The sequence below is a fragment of the Bubalus bubalis genome, chromosome 5 (genome assembly GCF_019923935.1).
Source record: "Bubalus bubalis isolate 160015118507 breed Murrah chromosome 5, NDDB_SH_1, whole genome shotgun sequence".
NCBI classification, from domain to species: domain Eukaryota; kingdom Metazoa; phylum Chordata; class Mammalia; order Artiodactyla; family Bovidae; genus Bubalus; species Bubalus bubalis.
In genome coordinates this window covers 123,822,811-123,844,419 of record NC_059161.1, presented here as the reverse complement: position 1 = coordinate 123,844,419, position 21,609 = coordinate 123,822,811, and the positions used below count along the sequence as shown (strand labels likewise).

Sequence of the window (21,609 nt, the reverse complement as noted above, 5' to 3'; positions counted from 1 at the left end):
GAATCACAGGCATGTAGCCTGTGGGTAGGCTGGCGGTGCACACCTGGCTGGGCACACCAGTTCCCATCAGAAGGTCACAGCAACTTCTCTGATCCAACTCCTAGCACCACCATGCTCTCCCTCCCGCCTCTGTGCACGAAACCCTTGCATCCTGCACAGCACGGAGGGCTGGGGCACGGGACAGGCAGGGCTTGGGCCCAGGGCAGAATTTCAGGGGCAACAAGGCCCCAACTCAGGAGGAAGTCCCAGAGAGGGTACTCCAGGGAGCAGGCACAGCAGGGGCAAAGTTAGGTCGGGCAAAGCCAGCAACTCCCGAGGACAGGTGCTGGGGGCCGTGGGGAAGGGTGGGCAGGGCAGCCTGTGGCTGGGCTGGGAGCCCACCCGCTCTGGCTGCTCTCTGCCACTGGGTGCACTCTTGCCCACAGCACTGAGTCGGGTCCCGCCGCCCTGCCCTCTCCCGCCTCTCCAGACCAAGTCAGCTCCTACTGACCCCTCAGCCCAGGGCTTGACCATCCTGCCCTTTTAGAGGCCTTCCAGAACCCATTTTTCCCAGTGGGGTCACTTGCTCTCTCTTCCCCGCCTTGTCTTCCCCTTGGAAGTGCTTAGCTCAGTCTATATATTTTTTTTATAATTTTAGTTATGTATTTATGGCTGTCCTGGGTCTTCATTGCTGCAGGCAGGCTTTCTCTAGTTGGGGTAAGCGGGAACTACTCTTCCTTGTCGTGTGTGGGCTTCTCATTGCGGCAGCTTCTCCTGTTGCAGAGGAAGGCTCTAGGGCATGCGGGCTTCAGTAGTTGTGGCGCTCAGGGTTAGTTGCTCCAGGGCATGTGGGATCTTCCTGGACCAGAGTTCGAACCTGTGTGCCCTGCACTGGCAGGCGGATTCTTTACCACCATCCGAGCCGCCCAGAAGCCCCATTTGTGTGATTTATGTGACCCTGTTTCTCATCTACGGGACCACACTTCCACATCTCTGAGATCGGGGTGTGGCTGGCAGTGCGTCTTCTTCCCCGGTTGTACGTGACGCTTTGGTGAGACTCAGGATAGATGGGGCCCGTGTTCGTTGTGTGTTTTGTTGGTGTCTGTCCCTCCCAGTAGACTGCGAGCCCCTTGAGGGCACATCCTGGGCCTCTCATGGTCCCTGCGTGTCCCCAGCCCCTGCTGCGGCACCAGGCACCTGGGGAGGAGTCAGGCGCTGCTGAGACAGCCCTGCAGGCACCGGGGACAGAGCTGCCCGAGGACAGCTGTGATTCCTCAAAATGCCCCGAGATGATGGTCCCAGGGGCTCAGAGGGGAGCCACACACTTCTGGGAGTATGGCAGGGTGGGGTCCTGGAGTGTGTGTATGGGTGGGGGTAATGGGAGGTGAAGGATGGAGATCCAGACTGACAGCCACCACTCAAGCCCCTGGGTGGGTGGGGAGAAAGACGCCAAAGAGTCAGAACCGGCCCGCGGCAGAGGCAGGACCGTACCACCCCAGGGCCCGGGGTTCCCCACCAGCCCACCCTCCCCGGCCCTGGTTGGACTGAGGCTACTTGCCTTTGATGGGCCCTCCTCATCCCCCAACAAATGACATCACCACCACCCCATTCCCCCACCTCCTCCAGGCGGCCGGGGCTGCCTCTTGCTCCTCCCTACCCCCTTCACTCCTGAGCCCTTGTTCCCAGCAGAAGCAGTGCTCCTGATGACGACTCAAGCATTTCTTGACTCTGGCTATCGTGCACCTGTTACACACATCCTAAGTCAGGTTCAGGAAGGGAGACGTGAGCTGTGTCTTAAAAGGACAGCATGAGTGGAGGGGTCAGCCCGTGCCGAGGTCCGGAGGGCTGGTGGGGAACAGCAGCTGGTGGGCAGAGGATTGTGGGACCCGGGAGACAGAGGAGAGGCTCAAAGTACAGGCCTGATCTGGAAGGAAGTTGGAGGGAGGAAAAGAAAGGGCACATACCCACGATGTTGGGGAGCCAGGGAGCAGGGTCCCGACTTCCCAAGGCGGGAGAAGTGGAGGGCAGGGTGGAGGATGGTGGGGGGTGGAAAATTCGGGGTTTTGAGACTGGAGGCTCAGAGACCTGCTAAAGCCCCACCTCCACAGTCAACCCCTCCACCCCACTGCCGCCTCTCCTTAACCCCCCCAACAGACCTTCGGGGCTCAAAATCCTCCCCACCTTCTCCCGCTCCCACGCCTGCCCCAGTTTACTGCCTCGGTCTCCACCACCACCCAGGGGCTCTTGAGGCCAAGTGCCCCGAGTAGGCCACCTCCCCGGGGGACTCAGTTCCTGAGCCCTTCCCCTTGGGTCCTCTCTGTCCCCGCAACAAGCTCCAATAACCCAGGGCAGCTGAAGCCACTGAGGCTGGGGGTGGAGCCATGGGAATCTGCAGATGGGGTGTCCTGAGCCAGGATCCCCAGCCCGAGTCCTGGTGGAGCAGAGCTGTGGTCCAGGGCCAGGGTTGGGTGGGGTCACTCAAGGCCCCCCAGTTTGCCCAGCACAGGGGCAGCCAGGCCTGGCAGGTTCTGAGCTAAGTAATCCTCTGCGATGGGGCACCGGGAGGACCCAGAGAGGAGGGGGCGCAGGAGGAGGGGGAGGGTCTGGGTGACAGTGGGGGATGGGGTTGCCCGGCAACCACCACGCTGCCGCTGCCGAGGAGGGATCCTTAAAGAGCTGAGCGGAAGGCTGGGCCTCAGAGGGGCTGAAGCACCGCCTCGCATACCAATGGCTGCCACCACCTCCTGCCAGGAGTGAGGCTCCAGCTGGGAGGCCTGGGAGCAGGGGCGCCCAGTCCAGGGCCACCTGAAGCTGCTGGGCCGGAACCAGGCTGGGGTCCTATCTGGTCGCCACAGGACACAACATGGGAGGGGCCAGAAGGCTGCCTTGAGACCCTCAGGGAGGGGGCACCCTGAGCTCCCGGACCCCAGGGCCTGGGACAGGAGGGAACTGGAGCTTTTCAGCTCCACCCCTGGCCCTCCCGACAAAGGAGCACTGGTCTTAGGTGAGTGACCTCTTGTCCAGTGGCTCAGCGGTAAAGAGCAATGCAGGAGCCGCAGGAGACACAGGTTCGATCCCTGGATTGGGAAGATCCCCTGAATCCCCCTCCTGGAGCAGGGCATGGCAACCCACTCCAGTAGTCTTGCCTGGAGAATCCCATGGACAGAGGAGCCTGGTGGGGCTACAGTCCGTGGGGTCGCAAAGGGCCGGACTCGACTGAAGCGACTGAGCATGCAGGAACGAGAGTGACCTCGTCCTGGCCGAGTGACCTTGAATGAGCCACCTCCCCAGCCTTGTGTGCTGAGAGCCCTAGACAGGACTGCCCAGAGGAGGTGGCCAGAGAAAGCTGGGTCTGATGGGCGGAGTTTCTACACAGGTCCTTCCTGGTGTCTGACTTACTTTCCCTGCACCTCACACGGGCTTGCCGCCTTTCCTCAGTCTTTATTGGGAAGAAGGAGGTCTGTTTGGTCTCAGTACCACACCTCATATTCCAAAAGCAACAACGAAGCTGAGATTCAGCCATGTGGTCTTCTAGTTCCTTTTCTATTAGGGCTTCGGCTTCCCCGTCTATACACAGAGGGGCTGAACTAGCTCGAGGGGGCCTTGCCGGGCTCCCAGGATGTGCCTCTGGACCTCTGCCCCCTTCTCAGCATCCCGGGGAGAGCTCCCTCCCAGCTTCCTGCGGTGGTGGAAGGTGAGGGCCGGGCATCGCAGAGGCCAGAACCCCGCTGTTCCCTCACACCAGGGTGCTCCTTCCATCGACTGGGTTGTGCCACATTTGGAGCCAATCTCATGCCCTAATTGGTCCCTGTGGGTTTAGCATGGCCTCTCCTCCCGGCCCTCCATCAGCCTATCCTCGGCCACCACCGTCCCCCGAGCCCCCACCTCCAGGTCCACTCCCTTCAGTAGGCGCCCCTCCAGCTCTGAGAAGCTGCTTCCCCACCCCATTTTATTTATTTATTTATGCCTATGCTGGGTCTGCCTTGCCGCTCAGGCCTGTCTCTCGTTGTGGCGAGCAGGGCCTAGCCTCCAGTGGCAGTCCGCGGCCTTCTCGTTGCAGTGGCTTCTCTTGCTGGAGCACAGGCTCTCGGGCGCTTGGGTGTCAACAGCTGCAGCTTGTGGGCTCTGCAGTTGTGGCTGCCGGGCTCTAGAGCGCAGGCTCCGTAGTTGTGGTGCACACGCTTAATTGTTCCACAGCATGTGGGATCTTTCTGGATGAAGGATCGAACCCATGTCTCCTGCATTTGCAAGTGGATTTTCTACCCCTGAGCCACCAGGGAGGCCCCGGAGCTGCTTTCTAAAGTGCTAGCCTGACCCTGATGCTCCCTCACTCTAGCACCCTCCATGGCTCCCCACGACCATGGGAGAAGGCTCAGGGCCCCATGGTCCTGGCTGCCCCTCTGCCCTCAACTCATCCTCACTCTCCTCTGAACATTTCAACCAGATGGGGCTGCATCAACATCTGTTGAATAAATGAAGGACACAGAGAGCAGATCTTCGGTGCCAGCCATGCTGGCCTCCAGGACATAGGAACGACCAAGGCAGACCAGGCCCTCTTACAGGCTGCCATGCTGGTAATGAACCAGCAAATAAATGAGAGGATGGGATCGCTCCAGAACCATGACGTGTCTTCCTAAGGACCTTAAACGGGGTGATAAGAGGAACAGGGTGGGAGGCACTTCAGGGGAAGGCCTTTCAGAAGAGGCAACATTTTCATTGAAGACCTGAAAGATGAGCAGGAGCCAGTTTGGAAAAAGCTGGAGAAAGAGTGTGCCAGGCAGAGGCGGGGCAGTACGTGCAAAGGTCCTGAGGCATGAGAGAGCCAGACCTATTCGAGGAAGAGAAAGAAGTCCAGGAGACCAGGGAGAATGGAGCATGCAATGCAGCCATGCATTTGTGGAGGGGAATATAGATTTTATTCTAAGTTTAATAGCAAGCTATTTGAGAGTTTCAAGCAGGGAAGTGACATGATCTAATTTATATTTTAAAATGATCATCTGAACAACCGCTTTGGAGAACAATTTGGCAGTAACTAGTCGAGTTAAAAGATGTTCATATACCACAACCCAGCAGTCCTGTTCCCAGGCATACAGGAAATAAATTCTGGACCTGGGCTCATGGCCGTGTGCAAGATGCTACTTTGGCTGGGTTTGCAAGAGAGAAAGTGAGCACGTTTGATGGTCGGTGGGAAGACAGGTAGATGAGTGTGGGAACGTCCCGGCCTGGAATATTACACAGCAGTGAAAGCAGGCTGACCAGAGCAGCCCGGGCCTGCCGGAGGAGCCACCCCAGCCTCGCTGTGAAAGGTAGCAGCCGATCCCAAGAGCTCCACTTTCTAAGACATGAGGACCTGGGCAGTAGCCTGCTGAGGGACGTACAGAGTACAACTCTAAAGAAAATACTTGCAGGGCTTCCCTGGTGGCTCAGTGGTAAAGAGTCTGCCTGCCAATATAGGAAATGCTGGTTCCATCCCTGGTCTGGGAAGACCCCACGTGGAGCAACTAAGCCAGTGACCACAACTACTGAGCCTGCGCTCTGGAGCCCGGCCCAAGAGCTGCAACTCCTGAGCCTGCGCACCTAGAGCTCGTGTTCCGAAACGAGAGAAGCCCTGCAACGAGGAGCCGGCGCACTGCAGCTGAAGAGCAGCCCCCACACTCCACAGCTAGAGACAGTCGGTGCAGCAGGGAAGACCCAGCACAGCCAAATATAAATGATAACTTTTTTACGTTGTTAAAAAGAAAGTAGTATAGTAGTAATGTTAGTCTCCTAGTCGTCTCCGACTCTTTGCGACCCCACGAACTGTAGCCCACCAGGCTCCTCTGTCCATGGGATTCTCCAAAGAATACTGGAGTGGGTTGCCATTCCCTTCCCCAGAGGATCTTCCTGACCCAGGGATCGAACCCGGGGCTCCTGCATTGTAGGCAGATTCTTTGCCATCTGAGCTACAGGGAAGATGTTAGAAAGAAAACACATGCCAAATTCAGTGTGGTAGGTTCTTCTTCCGGGGAGCGTGGGTGGGCTTCATTTCTATGACGTTATATTTGTTGGGCTGTTGGTGGGGTCGAGGGACCGTGTGTGTGTGTGTGTGTGCGCGCGCACGTGCTGCTTTCATCAATAGGAAAGGAGCACCCATTGCTGGACAGGATGGAGGGGAACCGTCTGGGGAAAGGGCCAGCAGCGGAGCCGTCCAGGTGGGAGGAGACGGTGGCTGGCCCTCATGGGGAAGTTGGCAGCGCAACCCCCGACCTGCCCAGGTGTTCAGAACCAGCAGTCTTTCCTCCTCCCAAACCGTGGTTAGTTTTCTGCTCAATTAGCCCCTGGTTCTCAGGCTCCTCTGCCCATGGGATTCTCCAGGCAAGAATCCTGGAGTGGGTAGCCGTTCCCATCTCCAGGGGATCTTGCCGAGCCAGGGATCCAACCCGGGTCTCCTGCATTGCAGGCAGATTCTTTACCGTCTGAGCCACCAGGGAAGCCCCAACTTTTCTTCTTCTTTTTCAGGAAGAAAAGTGAAGCTCAGAGAGGGCAAGGGGCTGCCTGAGACCACCCAGCAAGCTGGGGGCAGAGGAACCTGTGACCCTTCCTTAGGGGCAGTGGGCCCCTCTGGCCGAGAGGGACTGAGCAGGAAGTCAAGGCTGCCTTCAGGACCCACCCACAGCGCCCCTGGCGCAGTAGACAAGCGGCCTCTCCAGGCCCCTCCCCCAGAACATATTCCCCTCATTGTCCAGTCCCTCCCGACTCCGCGGGGCTCCCCTGGACCCCAGCCCCTCGTTCCTGCACAGCTGGAGACTGTGCCGCCCGGCTGGCTGGGGCCCAAGTCATCTCTTGTAATTGGGTTTCAGGGCTGCTCGTGGTTATGCTAATGGTGGGACGCTGGGACCCCTGGCTCCTGGGGGCGGGGAGGCCCAGGCTGCAGCCAGGGTCCCACTGTGCTGCCGACTCAGCACTGCCTTAGAAATCAGTCCACCCAATTCAAAGCCTGGCTTCCTTGTGCGAATCACGTTAACCTCTCTGAACATCTATTTCCTCATCTGTAAAGTGAGAAAAATAATAGTACCCGCTCATTAGGCTCTCCAGGGAGGGAAGGATAAAGTGAAGGAGTCCACTGGAAACGCTTGGCCCAGCGCCTAGCACGAAGAATTTGCTCGATAAATGTGTTATTAAGTATTTTTTATTTTTGTTTAACGTCTAAAAGTTCCTCCAGGAAAATGTGAACAGGGGCTAGCCGAATCTGTGTGATGAGCTAATGGGTGACTCATTTTTCTTTTGCTTTTTTTTGTATATGATCCAACTGGGGGCAATGAACACGGATTTCTTGCAACACAAAATGCCAATAAGTGGAAGGTGTCTGGGTAGATTGGAGAGTGGGTGTTGACGGTGGGTGGGGTCCAAGGGCCTGGGCTCCAGCTTCGGGGCCTCTGGGCTGGGACCCTAGGTTTTCAGGGCAGACTCCAGGCAGAAAGGGATGAAGGAGGGCCTAGAACCACAGCAGGGACCACAGCCAGGTCACCTGCTTTGAGCTTCAGTGGCTGACTGGGCGGCTTTTGTAGGGAAAGGCATGGGGGTGGGATGCCCAGGGTAGACCAGGGAGTGGACTGCAGAGTTGGGCTGGGCATGGGTGAATGGGGAGGCCCATCTGAGGTTCAAGATAGCAGAGGAATGAGAGCCTGGCCCAGGGCCAGTGGGAAGGAGGAAACTGAAGGGGAGATTTCTTTGCTCTCTGCAATGAGAGAAAAGCCCGCACAGCAATGAAGACCCAGCACAGCTGAAAACTCCCAACAGATTTAGGGAATTTCAGGGCTCTGTTCAGAGAACAGGGAGTGAGAGGCTTGATCCTGGAGGCAAGCAAGCCAAATCTGGCTGAGCAGCATGCTGAGTGGGCCAGGCTCCAGAGTCAGAGCAATGGGATTGGAATTCTATCTCCACCACCCTCAGTGAGTGGCCTCAGACCAGACACTTACCTGAGCCTCAGTCTCCCCATCTGTAAAATGCAGCTGTGCATCCAGCCAGTCCCCATGCCTCTCCCTAGGAGGCTGGTGAACAAGCCTTGATGAGCAGAAGCTGCTGTCGTTATTGTTGTTGTTGTTATTTTAAATTTTATTTATTTGTGCATTTTTGGCGGCGCTGGGTCTTCATTGCTGCACTCAGGCTTTCTCTCGTTGCGGTGGTCGGGGGTACTCTGCAGTTGCGGTGTGCGGGCTTCTCATTGCGGTGGCTTCTGTTGTTGCAGAGCAAGGGTGCTAGGCACAGAGCTTAGTTGCCCCAGGGCACGTGGGATATACCAGGACCAGGGATGGACCAGTGTTCTCTGCATAGGCAGGCAGATTCTTAACCACTGGACCACCAGGGACGTCTGTTGTTATTATTAAAGCCACAGCCTGGTCTCCTCCTTCCTCCTGGCTGACTGGGGAGAGCGGGGACCCCACTCCTGCACCCAGTGTTTTACAGGCATTTTAAACTTCATCATCCATGCTCCAGAGACCTTCACCTAACTGACCTCTCTACCCCCCCACACAGGAGGAAACTCCCCAGGGAGTGGAACAACTGGCCCAATATCACGGCTGGGGGTTAGGGACCAGGCCTTGCAAAGCACAAGGACGTTGCCTCCCCCGAAGTGGATTGTGGTTTTGGACTTTGCCTCTCTGGGCCTCGGTTTCCCCATCTATAAACAGGGCGGGAAGGGCTGTGTATACACACGTACACGCATATTAAGATGCTCAGCAGAGGTCTGTATGAAAGCCTGGTGCTGAGAAGTGTGAGCCTCGTGTGCCCCAGGAGGGCGCCCCCCAAGCCTGGGGAATGTCCAGTAAGCCTCTCACTTTCCACCAGGCAGCCCCACATCACGGACCGTGACCTTGGCCTGGGGGAGGGAGCTTGTCAAACACGGCAACTGCTCCCACGGCCTGAGATGCCTTTGAAGTCTCTTGTTCTATCTTCAAAAATTCAGCACATTTCACATTTTATTCCATCTGTGGGGCGTTTCTAATCTAAAACGTGTTTTAAACGTCTTGCCCTCGAGTAACACAGACACCCACCGCAGCCCTGCGGGGAGGCAATGGTGTTGATTTCCTGGGAACAGAGTCCCCAGACCACCCTCCCCTTCCTCCCCATGAGGCTGGGGCCACCGTTCCACTGACCAGGGCGGCGGGTGGGGGGTCAGTTGTCACTTCACAGGTACCAGGCGCTGTGCTAGAGTCTGGGGCGCGGCTGAGTGGTGGGGCTCGGGCAGGGGGAGGTGGGGCGGGTACCACGGAATGGATGGGGTTGTTCTGGGGGAGAACCAAGGAAGAGGTCTGGGAGGGGGTCACCTGGAAAGTGTGGTAGCCCCCGGGCTCCCCTCCTGCCCCATTGCCGTCTGACCTTCTCCCCTACTTCTCTCCCCTAACTCACTCTGCTTTGGCCACAGCGGCCTCCTGGCTGTGCCTCTGACCTTCCAGGCAGGCCTCTGCCTCAGGGCCTTTGCACAGACCAGCCTCTGCCGGGCCCATGCTCTTCACAAATGGCTCCCTTTTCAGCAGGTCCTCAATTCCTTCTAGATGAGCCCCTCCCCACCTGCCTGCTACTCTCTCCTCCCTTCTCTACCCCCTTCACAACCTCGGGCGCTAATGCTAATGGTAATTCTCATTTGAGTTTATTTTGTTGTTTCTCGACTGTTAGATGATGAGCTCTGTGCCAACCGTCTGGGTCCCAGAGCCTGGCACACATCGGAGCTGCATGCGACTTTGTCAAGTGATAGAAAGCTGAGACCTGGCCTTACGGGAGGGTGGAGGAAAGCAGGCCAGGCAGAGGGGCTGGGTGATTTGGGGGAGCAAGCCTCTCCCTGAGCCCAGCCCTGGAGGCCAGGACGAGGGTGCATGGCAGCCACGGCCTCCGGAAACACCCAGAGGGGCTGCGCAGGCTGCAAAGTCACGGCTGTGCCCGCTCACCCGGCTTCTCCCTGGCCCAGTAACCTGCTCAGCGCTTTCCTTGGGTCACCGAGTCTCCTCTGTGGCGGCCCAGCCCCCCACAGTGCCCCCTCCTCCCTCGGCCCTCCCCCCAGCTGGAGGATTTAGTCTCCGTCAGGGAAAAGCCAGCTGGACAGCTCCTACGGCCTCCTGCCTCTGCCCTTGAACCAGCCCTGCCGCCTGAACGGCCCCCACCCCCGTCCTGCCTCCTAGGGCCCCCCGGGTGGGCTCTTCTGCAGGGCCCCATGGATGAGAGCGGGGACCCCATGCAGCCTGGCCGAGTGACTGTCAGGTCACCGTCAGATTGGTTCAGCAAATTGTTAGTGGGCGCCTGCTGTGTACCAGTCTGTGCGCTCAGCTCTGGTACACACTGTGGATCAGACACACGGAGCGAGGCTGGAGGCAGACACTTACCTGGGAGGCGAGGGTGCTGGAGGCAGTGATTCATGGCCGAGGGGAGGGTGCAGCCGGAGCCCAGCTCCAGACCCGGGGAGCTGGGTGCTCTCCTGGCTCTCGGGGAGGGTCTCCTCTAGGCAGAGGGAACAGCCTGTGCAAAGGTCCTGGGGCTGGAGGAAACGGGGAATGTTTGAGGGGGGAAGAGAGGAGAAAGGTAAAGTGTCATGGGCCTGGGGTAGGGTGTGGGAGCAGCCAGTTTTTTGTCCCGAGAGCAAAAAGGATCTTTTGGACCTTTACCCAGGAAGCTGTGGTACCTTTTCCCAGGAGTCGTTCAGGTTTGCATAGTGAGAAGATCCTTCTCCGCGGCCCAGCTTGCTCATCTGTAAAATGGGTTAGTAATTGTATCCTCCATAGAGGGTCAGGATCAAATGAGCCCATGTGAGTACAGACTTTACCTGGCCCCGGGCCCAGGCCCTCTACCACTGGGGGCTCTTCCGCTATAAAAATATTAAAAGTTGATTGTATGACTTTGTTGGCATAAAGACAATTTTATTAACATTTGATAGTATATATTTCCTATGTATGTAATGTTATATATAACATTTTCTTCAACCTAAAAGCTCACTTTTTCCTTCTGATTCTTCTCTTTTGGCTGCACTGGGTCTTTGTTCTGGCACGTCGCTCTCGTTGCTCTAGAGCCTGAGGGCTCAGTAGTTGCGGGGCACAGGCTTAGTTCAAGCATGTGGGATCTCACTACCCTGACGAACCTGGGGTCCCTGCGCTAGGAGCACAGAGTCAGCCACTGGCCCACCAGGGAAGTCCCTGTTTTTCTGATTTTAAGGGAAATTACCTTTTCAGTGTCCCTAAGAGAATTATGAGTCCCAGGCACATGCCTGCTGCTCCTCTCCTGAGCTCTCAAAGTGGGGGCTACTCTTCTCTGTGGAGGTGCTCCCTCACAGGGCAGCAGGGGGCTGGGGGTGCGGGGAACAACCAGAACAGGAAGAGGTGTCCCTGGGCCCCTCCCCCTGCCCTCCCCCACCTTCCCTTCCCCTACCTTCTCCTCCCCACCCTCCCCTTCCCCCACCCTCTGCCTCCCCTTCCCATTCCCCTCCCCCACCCTCCCCACCCCTCCCCCATCCTCTGCCTCCCCTCCCCCACCCTCCCCACCCCTCCCCCATCCTCTGCCTCCCCTCCCCCACCCTCCCCATCCCCCCATCCCTGTCCTGCTGCTGCCCTGGTCCCACCACATTCTGGCCCCTTTGATCCTCCCCTGGCCTGTGCAGAGCCAGGCAAAGCCCACCCTCCCCTTCCCCAGCACAGGCACCCTGCAGCTGCCCACCTGACCAGGAGATGCCCAGGCTCACCTCCCTGCGTGTCCTCCTTCCCCCCAGGGTGTGCTGCCACCTCCCCCCGTGAAGTTCCCCACCTCCCTTCTTCCTCCCTCACTGGGATGTCTACACACTCCTGCTGGCACCCAATTAAAATGTTCTGTGCAGAGAGTGACCGGGAGTGGGCACTGTGGAGTCCCGCGCAGAAACATGACCAAGCCCTTCGTGTCCGGCCCTTCTCTCCCTTGCACCAGGCGGTGGCCACATGTCAGCCCCTGAACTGGGCACAAACTGGGGAGCGGTTCTGCCCACACAGGACAGCAGGCCCTGGGGGTTGAGAGGGGGCCGCCCCCCAGATGGCCCGGGCCTAAGAAGCTGTGGGGTGCGGGGGTGGGGTTAGGGGGCTGCACTTTTGAGCAGCAGAGTGGGGGCGGGGGGGAGGCAGGAGGGAGGCCCCAGCGCGCCCCGGCCTGGCGGGCGGCTGTCAGGGGACAGAGGATTTGGCAGTGACAGGGGTGGACCTCATTTCCACCCCAAGGTCACAGGCTCAGCACTGAGGCTCGGAGCCAGTTAATTGTGTCCAGCCGAGCGTGGCACCGGCATGTCTCCGGGCGGGGGCCGTGGCCGGGCTGGACCACCTCACCCCGCAGAGGGGTGCCAACAGGCAGACTCAGATGGCAGGCGTTGGGCCAGGCACCTCACACACTCTGGCTGAGGAGCCTATGCCCCCACACCCCCAAAGACTGAAGAAACCTCAGGCCCCCCACAAAGCTCAGGGCCAGGCCTGGGACCCACTCCCTCACTCGGCCACTCACAAGCTCAGTGGCCCTGCTTAGCTGGGCAGCTTCCGGCCCTCTGGGCAGGGCTGGGCCATAGACTCTGGCTTGGGCCCGAAAGCCAGTGCTTGTCCTCATCTCCCTCGCCCACCTCCCGGCTCAGCAAGAAGACCCTTTCAGACAGAGGGAGCATTCAGGGGTTAATAAAATGGGTGCTAACCAGACATCCTGGTTCAAGGCCCTTTCCCCCATTCAATCCGGTACGCCAAGAGCCTCAGTTTCCTCATCGGAAAAATGGGCTAATGACTAGTTTTGATTTAGAGCCTCAAACCAAACTGAGGGGAGCATGGGGGCAGTGATGCAGCAGAAATGGGAGGTGCTGGAGACTCCAGGCCAGCGTCCAGGTGAGATGGGCCAGCCAGCCTTGGCCAGGCAGCAGAAGGCCTGAACTGCCCCGCTTTGGGTGGGAGGCTGGGCAGCACACCCGGGACCACCTGTGGTATCTTTGGCACTGCTCCCCATTTCCCACGTTCCACCCAAGCCTCCAGGTCATCCCCTCAGCTCTAAGTGCCTTGGACACTGCATGACCAGACATCCACGCCCCTGGGGAGAGGGGCCCCGGGGAGAGAGGGCAGGGGCAGGGTTTAGATCCCTGGATTCCTGCCCCTCCCCGAGTCCCGCCCCACGGGCACAGTGGGTTGGGGGATGGGGACTCTGCAGAGCGGCCTCCTGGGGTGCCTGCTGACCTGGGGCCCACTTCCTCCGTGCAGCTTGAGTCTGAGCCCCCAGTGCTGAGCCACACCTGCGCTCTCCCACCTGTGGCAGGTGATGCCACCTGGCTATCTGTGCCCCTTCCCCAAGCTCCGCCTCTGCCCCAGGCACACCTCCCTCCTCAGCCCCTGGGTGTCCCCGGCCTGGTGGCCATCAGGCCAGTTCACCCCCAGCCCCCTCGCTCAGGCAGGGCCACATGCGGTGGGATTTCGGGGGCTCAGGGCAGGTGAGCGTTGGCATCTCCTTCCGAAGGGGCCTTCAGAAACACAGGTCAGCGCCCCCTCCCCGCCCACCCCTTTGCGGCCCATTGCCAATCCATTTGGCATCCTGCCCTCCACAAGCCCGAGCCAGCTCCTTTGCAGCAGGTGTTAATTAAGAGAGGTGATGGGGGGAGGCGGGGAAGGGCCATGGAGGGCAGCTTCCGACAGGCGCCAGGGCTGCCCTGAGGGCTGAGGGGGCGGGGGTGGGGGCTGGGCCTGCGCCCACCTGAGGTGCCCTCGCCTCCCCGAGGGCTCCAGGGCAGACTGGTCCAGACATCCAAACCCTCATCTCTGCGGCCAACCTGCTGGGCTGGGGGCGGGTCAAGACTGCAGCCCAGGGCCTACGGTGCGCTCTGTCTGTAAGTGGGGGAGGCAGGCCCCAGTCCTGGCGGGGCGGACTGGGGGGACCCTCCCTCTGGACTTTGAGGTCCACCCGCTCTGTGGCTTTGACATCAGACAGACCCAGTTCCGATCCTGCTATTGTGCAGCTCAACCTCTGGGCTTTGCCTTTCTTGTCTGTAAAATGGGAGCGATCGCACAGCCCCTGTGGCTTTGCTGTGATAGTACCTGGGAACAGTCTGCCTGGAAAAGAGCCCTCGCTCAGTCGCTGGCCACGGGCGCTCCTGGGGCAGAGCCCACAGCCCCAGCCTTGGTGAGCCCCGCCCCCGCGGCCTGCACGTCCGCCGGGGTGTCCGCTGGGGTCCATCTCCGGCTCCGGCTGCCTCGCCCGCCTGCTCTGCCCGCCTGCACCGCACCCGCCCTGTTTCCTGGCGGCCCCCCACCCCTGCTCTGGGAGCGCCCAGCCGCTCCTCGCCTCTCCATCTTAATTAGCTGCTTGTATTAATCTTGCAAGTAACATGGCAACTTGCAGCCCTGGGTTTTCGGGCTGTGGAATTAATTATTCCCCAAGTGAAGAGCTGTCAGCTCTGGGAGACCAGCCACTCGGAGCCACCCAGCACCACTTAGCAGCCTCCACCCAGGGGCCTGTGGCCTGGCTGGCCTGGAAATGGCCCCACTCCTGGCCTGAGCCCTGTCCCGTGAGTCCCCCTCCAGAGGGGCTGCAACAGGAGCCGGGAAGGGAGGACGGGAGGCTGGAGCGGTGTAAGAGCCGAAGACTCCAGGGGCCGGTGGGCCAAGGCACAGCAGGTCCACAGCCCCCATGGCAGCACCTGGGCATGCAGGACGCACCTGCCCGAATCGCCTGGGTTCGGCCTGACGAGCCCTGAGCACGGTGCTTCACACCCAGGCAGTTGTGCAGTCAGACGCTGGGGCCCTTGCTGGGAGGGGCGCAGACCTGCGCGGCCCTGACATTCCAGCCAGGAGGCTGCCAGCTTCACTCTGCTCCATGGGGAGGCCGGAGCGGGCAGCCAGCCAGGCAGGGCGAAACGGACAGGGCAGCCGGCGGTCCAGCTCCAGTCGAGGGAGGGGTTCGGGGGGCTGGTGGAGTGGGGAGAGCGCTGTTTCTTCCTTGACCCTCACGCCGAGCCTGTAAGGTGGCCTGTTCTCCCGTTTCACATACAGGGAAACTGAGTCACAGAGCACGGTGGCTCAAGTCACCCATCTGTTCCATCTGGTTCCAGTCCCAGGGCCCTGGCCCTTCCTGCACTGCGCCAGGGTGGGGCCCGGACCTCACGGGTGGGTGCTCTGATCCGCGAGGCTCCCCGCCCTGGTTCACGGCTCTCACCCCACGCGCTCATGCCCCGGGCAGCCCTTCCCCCGGCTGGGTCCCTGTGACCACAGGTCTATGTCCCCTGAAGCCTGTGAGCCCCACCTCTCTGCACCATGCTGGCAGGCGGGCTCTGGGCACCGCTGGGGAAGGAAGGATGCATGTGGTGGAGGGTTGCCTGCCACGGTCGCAGCTGCTTCCGGACCCTGGTGCCCCCTGACTCCCCCACTACCCTACAAACTCCAGGCCCATCAGGAGCCTCAGAGGGAGAGGAAGCCCCAGCCCCCTGCGCCTCCCCATTATCTGCCTCTGCTTCAGAGAGCCCGTACCCGGGATGTGGGCTGGCACTCAGGCCCAGCTGGCAGCCCCCGGTCACCCCTCCACACAGCAACCTGCCCCCTAGCCTCTCTCCACTGACGCCTTTATCTCTCTCTCTTTTGCAGCCAACAGCTCCCTGCTCGGAGGTGGCGGCGGTGAGTAGACCCTTCCTGAGGGCTGGGGTGCAGGGCTGGGTGGCTGGGGGTTCGCCTCGCTCCTCCTGGCCCCCTTGCCCACCTTCCGAGCCCAGCTGGCTGCCGTGCCTTCCCAAGGCTGCCCCCTCATCCCCACCAGGCACCCCTCCCATCTCTCCACTCCGCCCTTCTTTACTGCCCCCCACCCCATCAGCCTCGCCTGGCCTCCCGTATCTGTAGGTGAAGCCGGACACCTGAATGACAGGCCTGGCTCCTGCATGGCTGGGTGACTGGGGTAGGTCCCTGCCCCCTGAACAGAGGCCGCCTGGTCTGTAACTGGGAGCTGGAAGGCTCCCTGAGGTTTCAGAGGGACTGGGCCTGGGTCGTGGGGGCGTAGCACCGCAGGTGTGGTGGGAAAACCTCAGCCCTGCCCCCTGATGCCCACACGCCCTGGGCAAGTTTGCCCACCTGTGAGGGCGAAATGAGCGTCTCCGCTCTGCCCTGCAGCCTCGCAGGGCGGCTGTGTGTCAGGACACGGTCTCATCAAGTCAGGGAGAGCCCCAGCATCCGTAAAGCCCATGAGAAGGCAGGCGTGTGCACTGTTCTGAGACCCACCAAGACCCAGGGTTGTGGCAGGGCCAGGTGGGCAGGACGTCGAGGTCAGAGTGGGCCCAGCCTCCAGGGATGCAGGGCCAGGTCAACCGGTGCCGGCGAGGAGGGCCGGGGGGACAGTCCCTGCACCCCCAGTGCCTGGCCAGCCCGGCCCAGGCCGGCTACACCAGCCCCTTGCCCCCAGCCCCCAGGCCCCTCGTGGGCTGGCCTGCCTGCTGTCTGCCAGCGGCCCGATGATTGGTGAGCCAGGGGCCAGGGGTTAATGCGCCGTCGGATAAATCCCAGGGGCTGTGTTTACGGCTGCAGTGGCGGGGTCCAGGCCAGGTTTTAAAAGGGGGAAAAAATAAAAGGGGCATAGAAGGTCAGGAATAAATAAGAGCAGCGTTAAGAGCTGTCGGTGACCGGCCAGGATGCAGGACGGGGACGCGGGGCGGGGCGGGGGCGGGGGTCTGTTTGTGGTTGGAGATGTTTTCCCTCCCTCCCCCGCCCCTCCAGCCGTCCCTCACGAGGTCACCACTACCCTGGAGGCCTCACAGGATGAGGGGGCTTCACTCGGCAGGGTGGTCTGTGCCATGTGGGCGGCGGGCTCAACAAGGCACACCTGTCTGGCCGTGGGGACCAGGGAGGCTCCCAGAGGATGGGCTGGGGACCAGGGGGATGGGTAGGAAATAGCAAGCAGTGATGCGCAGTGGGAAGGGTGTGCTGGGCAGAGGGGACAGCACAGGCGAAGCCTGGAGTGAGGGAGGCTCTGAAGATGGGAATGGTTAGAGCCCAGATGAGGGGAGGGGACCCGGGGGAGGACGCAGGGGCCTTGGAGACCATGTGAGGAGCTGGGGTTTTAGCTGTTAGGTTAGGAGGACTAGCTTCCCAGGTGGCACTAGTGATAAAGAACCCACCAGAGATGCAGGTTCGATCCCTGGGTTGGGAAGATCCCCTGGAGGAGAGCATGCCAATCCACTCCAGTGTTCTTGCCTGGAGAATCCCATGGACAGAGGAGCCTGGCGGGCTATGGTCCACGGGGTCACAAAGAGTCAGACAAAACTGCAGTGACTTAGCACACACACACGTAGGAAGACGAAGAATTACAGAAGCTGTGGGACCTAAGTCAGGTCATCCGCCCTCTTCTGCTCAGAAGTCTTCCGGGGCTCTCACCGCACTTCCTTCCACGGCCCACAAGGTCTCCAGCCACCGATTAGACTCCCCACCACACTGCCTGGCCCTCCGCACTCCGTGCCAGCCACACCACCTCCCTGCAGCTCCTGGAACACAGCCAGCCCACGTGTGCCACAGAGCCTTTGCACTGGCTCCTGCTTCTGCCCCAGATGCTCTTCCGCAGACAGTCACGGCTGTTCCCTTCACCTCCTATGAGAGTTTACTCGCAGGCCCTCTTCTCTTGAGGACCGCTCTGACCTCGAAATTGCAGCTGCTGCCCTTACCCCTACCCCACCTGACACTCCCTGGGCCCCTCGTGCTGCTCTAGTCTTTATCTTCCTCCGACCACCTCTCTCCTAAAGTGATGTGTCACTTACTTGTCTGTTCCGTTCATCGTTTGTTGTCTGTCTCCCCATTGAGAACAGTAGCTGCAGAAGACTCGCTCACACTTAGAAGTGGTCTTGCGCACACAGTCAGTGCTCAATGAATGGCTGATGAATGAACGAATGAACTGTAGATAAAGTCAGGGATGGCCTTACGGGTCATGCAAAGGACTTGCTGACAGGACAGTGGGAACCACTGAGGTTTCCTGCAGAGCAGGGAGAGTGGCTCATAGGTGGCCGGGGACCTCACTCTGGGAGGTCAAAGGGCAGCTGCTCTGGCCAGACTGAGCGGCGGGGCCCGGTGGGGTCCCCCGCTCTCGCTTTCCTGCGGCACTGAGGGCGAGGGGAGGCTGGAGCCGGCCTCAGCACAGCCTGACTGACGCAGAGATGGATGGGGTGGGCCAGGACCCAGGAGGAAGTGGGCCCGGAGTCCAGCCTTTTAACGCCGGCCGAGATTTATGGAGCCGCCGCCAGGGCTCGCTGGGCTGTCACTCTGCTAATGTGATTGGAACAAGGCGGAGGTGGCGGGGAGGGGACTGGGGTTGGGAAGAGGCGAGGCAGGGCCTGGGGGGGTGTCTGGCGCCCGCCTGGGGCGGTAATGGACATGGGCCCCAGGCCCCCATGACGTCCTCTGAGCTCACATCTGCCACCTGTGCCCTCCCTTTCCCCTGGTCCATCCATCCAGCCTTAACCCCCAACCTGCCAAGAGGGAGGGCACAGGCAGGGGCAGCCCGGGCCTGGGGGCCCCCATCTGACACCCGGACCCTGGTCTCCCCCAGTGCCCTCTTCTCCCGAGTCAGCCCTGCAGGGGCTCAGGCCGCTCCGCACCCTCCCGTCACCACCCCTTTAGCTGTCCACCCACCACCCATGCATTTAACAAGCGCTGGTCCCCCTGCCCCCAGCCCACCTTGCTGACCTCCCCTTGCGCCAGTTCCGGGAGCATGGCTCCCCTTTCAACGTGCGGGTGTTTGTTATTCCTTTCCCCCCAGGAAAAATACTCTCCCCAGGAACAGAGTTCAGGGGATTCCAGGCCCCTGGATCAGCCCTTCTGGGGTGGTCAGTTGCGCCCCTGTGTGCGGGTGTGCTAGGAACTGGGGACCAATAGCCCCGCCCCGGGGTCCACATCCGGTCCTGCTGGGGGAGGGCAGCCATCAGCTCAGAAAGGGGGCCCCTAACGCGGGGCCAGGGCCGGCCGCAGGGCTTTGGTGCAGTGAGCCCGCAGCGTTTACAGCAAGCCTGTTGGGGAGGGGGTTGGCTGGCACCTCAAACCTCAGTGGGAACCCCCAGGGGCTGCTCGAGCTCCCTGGGCCTGCCTCACTCTGGGGTTGGGCCCCCACCAGGCCCTGAAGCCAAGGTCAGTGGTTCTGACAACACAGCGAGCGGCCCCTACCCCCCACAGCTCCCAGTGCTCTTTCTGAGAGTGGGGAGGGGCTGGGGAGGACACCTGTGTCAGACCCCCCGACTCAGGACTTGACTCTGCCCTCAAAGAGGCCCACTTTGGTAGAAGTCTTCCAACAGAGAGAGGGCACTTGACTTGGGCCCCGAGGCTGCATAGGAGTTCGTCAGGTACAGAGGGACAGAGAGGCCCACCAGGCAGAGGGCCCAGCGTCTGCAGTGGGGGCTGCCTGGCCCACTCCTGCTCCGGCCTCCTTCCTGGACAGCCTTTTACTGGCTCAATAAAAAAAAAATTTTTTTAAAAACACTCTGCTATTGTATGGTAAGAAGGGAGGCGGGCCCTAAATCAGGATGGGAATCGACAGGGCCCTGACGCATGTCTCTCCTGTTTATTAGGACTGAAATGTTTACTCGGCGATAAGGAGCCGGCTTTCTCGTGGAGATTTGTGCGCTCTTTTTCAATTACCCCTCGTCTTTCTCTGCCACTTTCGCACTAAAGGGATAATAAATGTATCGGAGCGTTTCAATTATTCATCTAAATCATGACTGCGCCTGCCACGGCCAAGCTTTAGTGACAGATTAATTCAGGACCGCCTTCCTCCTCTTGCAGCGCCATCTCTGTGTCCGCCTAGCCAGGGCCCCGAGGGCCGGCCCAAGGATGGGCGCAAGGCAGGTTGGAGCTTCGTCCACACACACAGCCCCTGCCAAGGGCCCTCCCTTCCAGAGGTCAGCCAGCCCCCCTACACCGGCAGGCGTGTGAGGGTACAGCCTCCCTGCCTTCCCACCCGATGGTTCTGCACAGCCCTGCTCCCCAGGCCCACCCCGTAAGTCCGTGTTTGTGTCCCTTGCGCTGCAGGGTCTCAGGCATCTCACACCAGGGAGAAGCCAGGGCGGCTCGGCTCCTGGCACAGCCCTCTCTGGGCACAGGGCCTTTGCATGTGCTGTTCCCAGGCTCAAGGGCTCCTCTGCCCTCCCACCACACCTTCCCGCCTAGTTATCTCCATGTCAGGGCAGCCCCTCCAACAAGCAGTCCCCCAACACACACACACACACACACACACACACACACACACTCTCTCTCACTCACTCACTCACTGCTGTTTCTCTATTCACCAAGGGGCCTGCCAGCACTGGGAAATGGCAGACCCTGTCCCTCTTGGAAATCAGACTCGCGTTTGTGTGATTAAGTATCAACTGCCCCCCATCGGACACCCCCCCACTCAGGGGTAAGCACAAGCATCTGTCTCTCTGCCTCCCAGCAAAAAGCAGGTGCCCAGTGCAGACCTGCTGCTAGACTGGCATGCCCGGGGACGTGTGCCCTCAGCCCAGCTGTCATGGCCCAGGCAGAACCCACCACCGGGGCCCACCCTCTCTCCACATGGGCACCCGCTACCCTCCTCCTGTCTCTGAGTTCCCCTCGGTCCCCCTCGGTCTGTCTCTTGATGTCTCGCTCTAGTTTCCTCTCCATCTCTCTCCCCTGGCACGTGCCATCTCTCGCTCTCACCTGCTCACTCGCTTGCCCTCCTTTGTCCGTGGACCGTCAGGCCCGGGAGGATTAACGAGGCCTCTCAGGACTCAGGCCTTGGCTTCTGCCTGGCTTCGCTTGCCATCCCGCACACCCCGGGCCCAGCCCTATCTCCCATCACCCCACGCTGCTAATTCGTGACTGCTCCCCGCTCTGCTCTGACTGGCTGGGGCCTGGCACAGCGGGCAGACCCTCTCCAGGCCAGGCTGGGTGGGGCCCGACCAGCCCATCTTTCCTTTTTTTATAATCGTTTATTTACTCAGCTGCACTGGGTCTTAGTTGCAGCACACGGGATCTTCCGTTTTTTTGTTGTAGCACGTGGCATCTAGTTCCCTGACCAGGGATTGAACCTGGGCCCCCTGCATTGGGAGTCTTAGCCAGTGGACCACCACCAAGTCCCAGCCACACTTGAGCACGGCTCTGTGCCAGGCTGGGGCCAATAGGTGGACTCAGCAGGTGCGACCAGAAGTTGTCTGGGGCAGGGGGCTCTGAGGGGCGGAGAAGGGAAGGGCATTCCTGGCCGCAGGCACAGCAGAGGCCATCTCGAGCACACCCCTCCCTTGCTGGAACCTTCCCACTGCAGTGCTCCTGGGGGTACAGCTCACCCCTCCCACCTCTCTCCCTGTCACCCTGCTGAGCCCTCTGCCTGGACCCCTCCTCCCCCGACCTCCCCCCAAAGCCTATCACCCAGGGCTCTGCTCAGATGCCACCTCCTTGGAGGCACCTTCCCAACCTGAAACCAACCTGAAAGCCACCCCCGCCCGGCTCCCTTGCTACTCTGGAGTCTTTCCTTTAGCTGTTTCCCGGGGATGGTGATGTGAGAGCTTCGCCTCCTTTGTGCCGGGCGTGGTGGGCCCACCTCCCCCTGTCCAATGCACCAGAGGCGGGGGGTGCAGCATGCAGAGGCCGGCTGTCATCTAAGGTGGAGGCTGGAGGGAGCCCCAGCCCTGCTCGGCATTGATGATTTTATTTC

At 60.4% G+C, this 21,609-nt stretch overlaps 1 protein-coding gene across 2 annotated transcripts in view; it reads left to right on the top strand.

Annotated features, from left to right (window-relative positions):
• MACROD1 (mono-ADP ribosylhydrolase 1) overlaps positions 1-21,609 on the top strand; it is a 154,185-nt gene that overhangs the window by 123,715 nt on the left and 8,861 nt on the right. For both annotated transcript variants that reach the window (XM_025286593.2, XM_025286594.2), the window contains exon 4: positions 15,561-15,590. In XM_025286593.2, the coding sequence (XP_025142378.1) occupies positions 15,561-15,590 (30 nt within the window). The remainder of the gene's footprint in view (positions 1-15,560; positions 15,591-21,609) is intronic.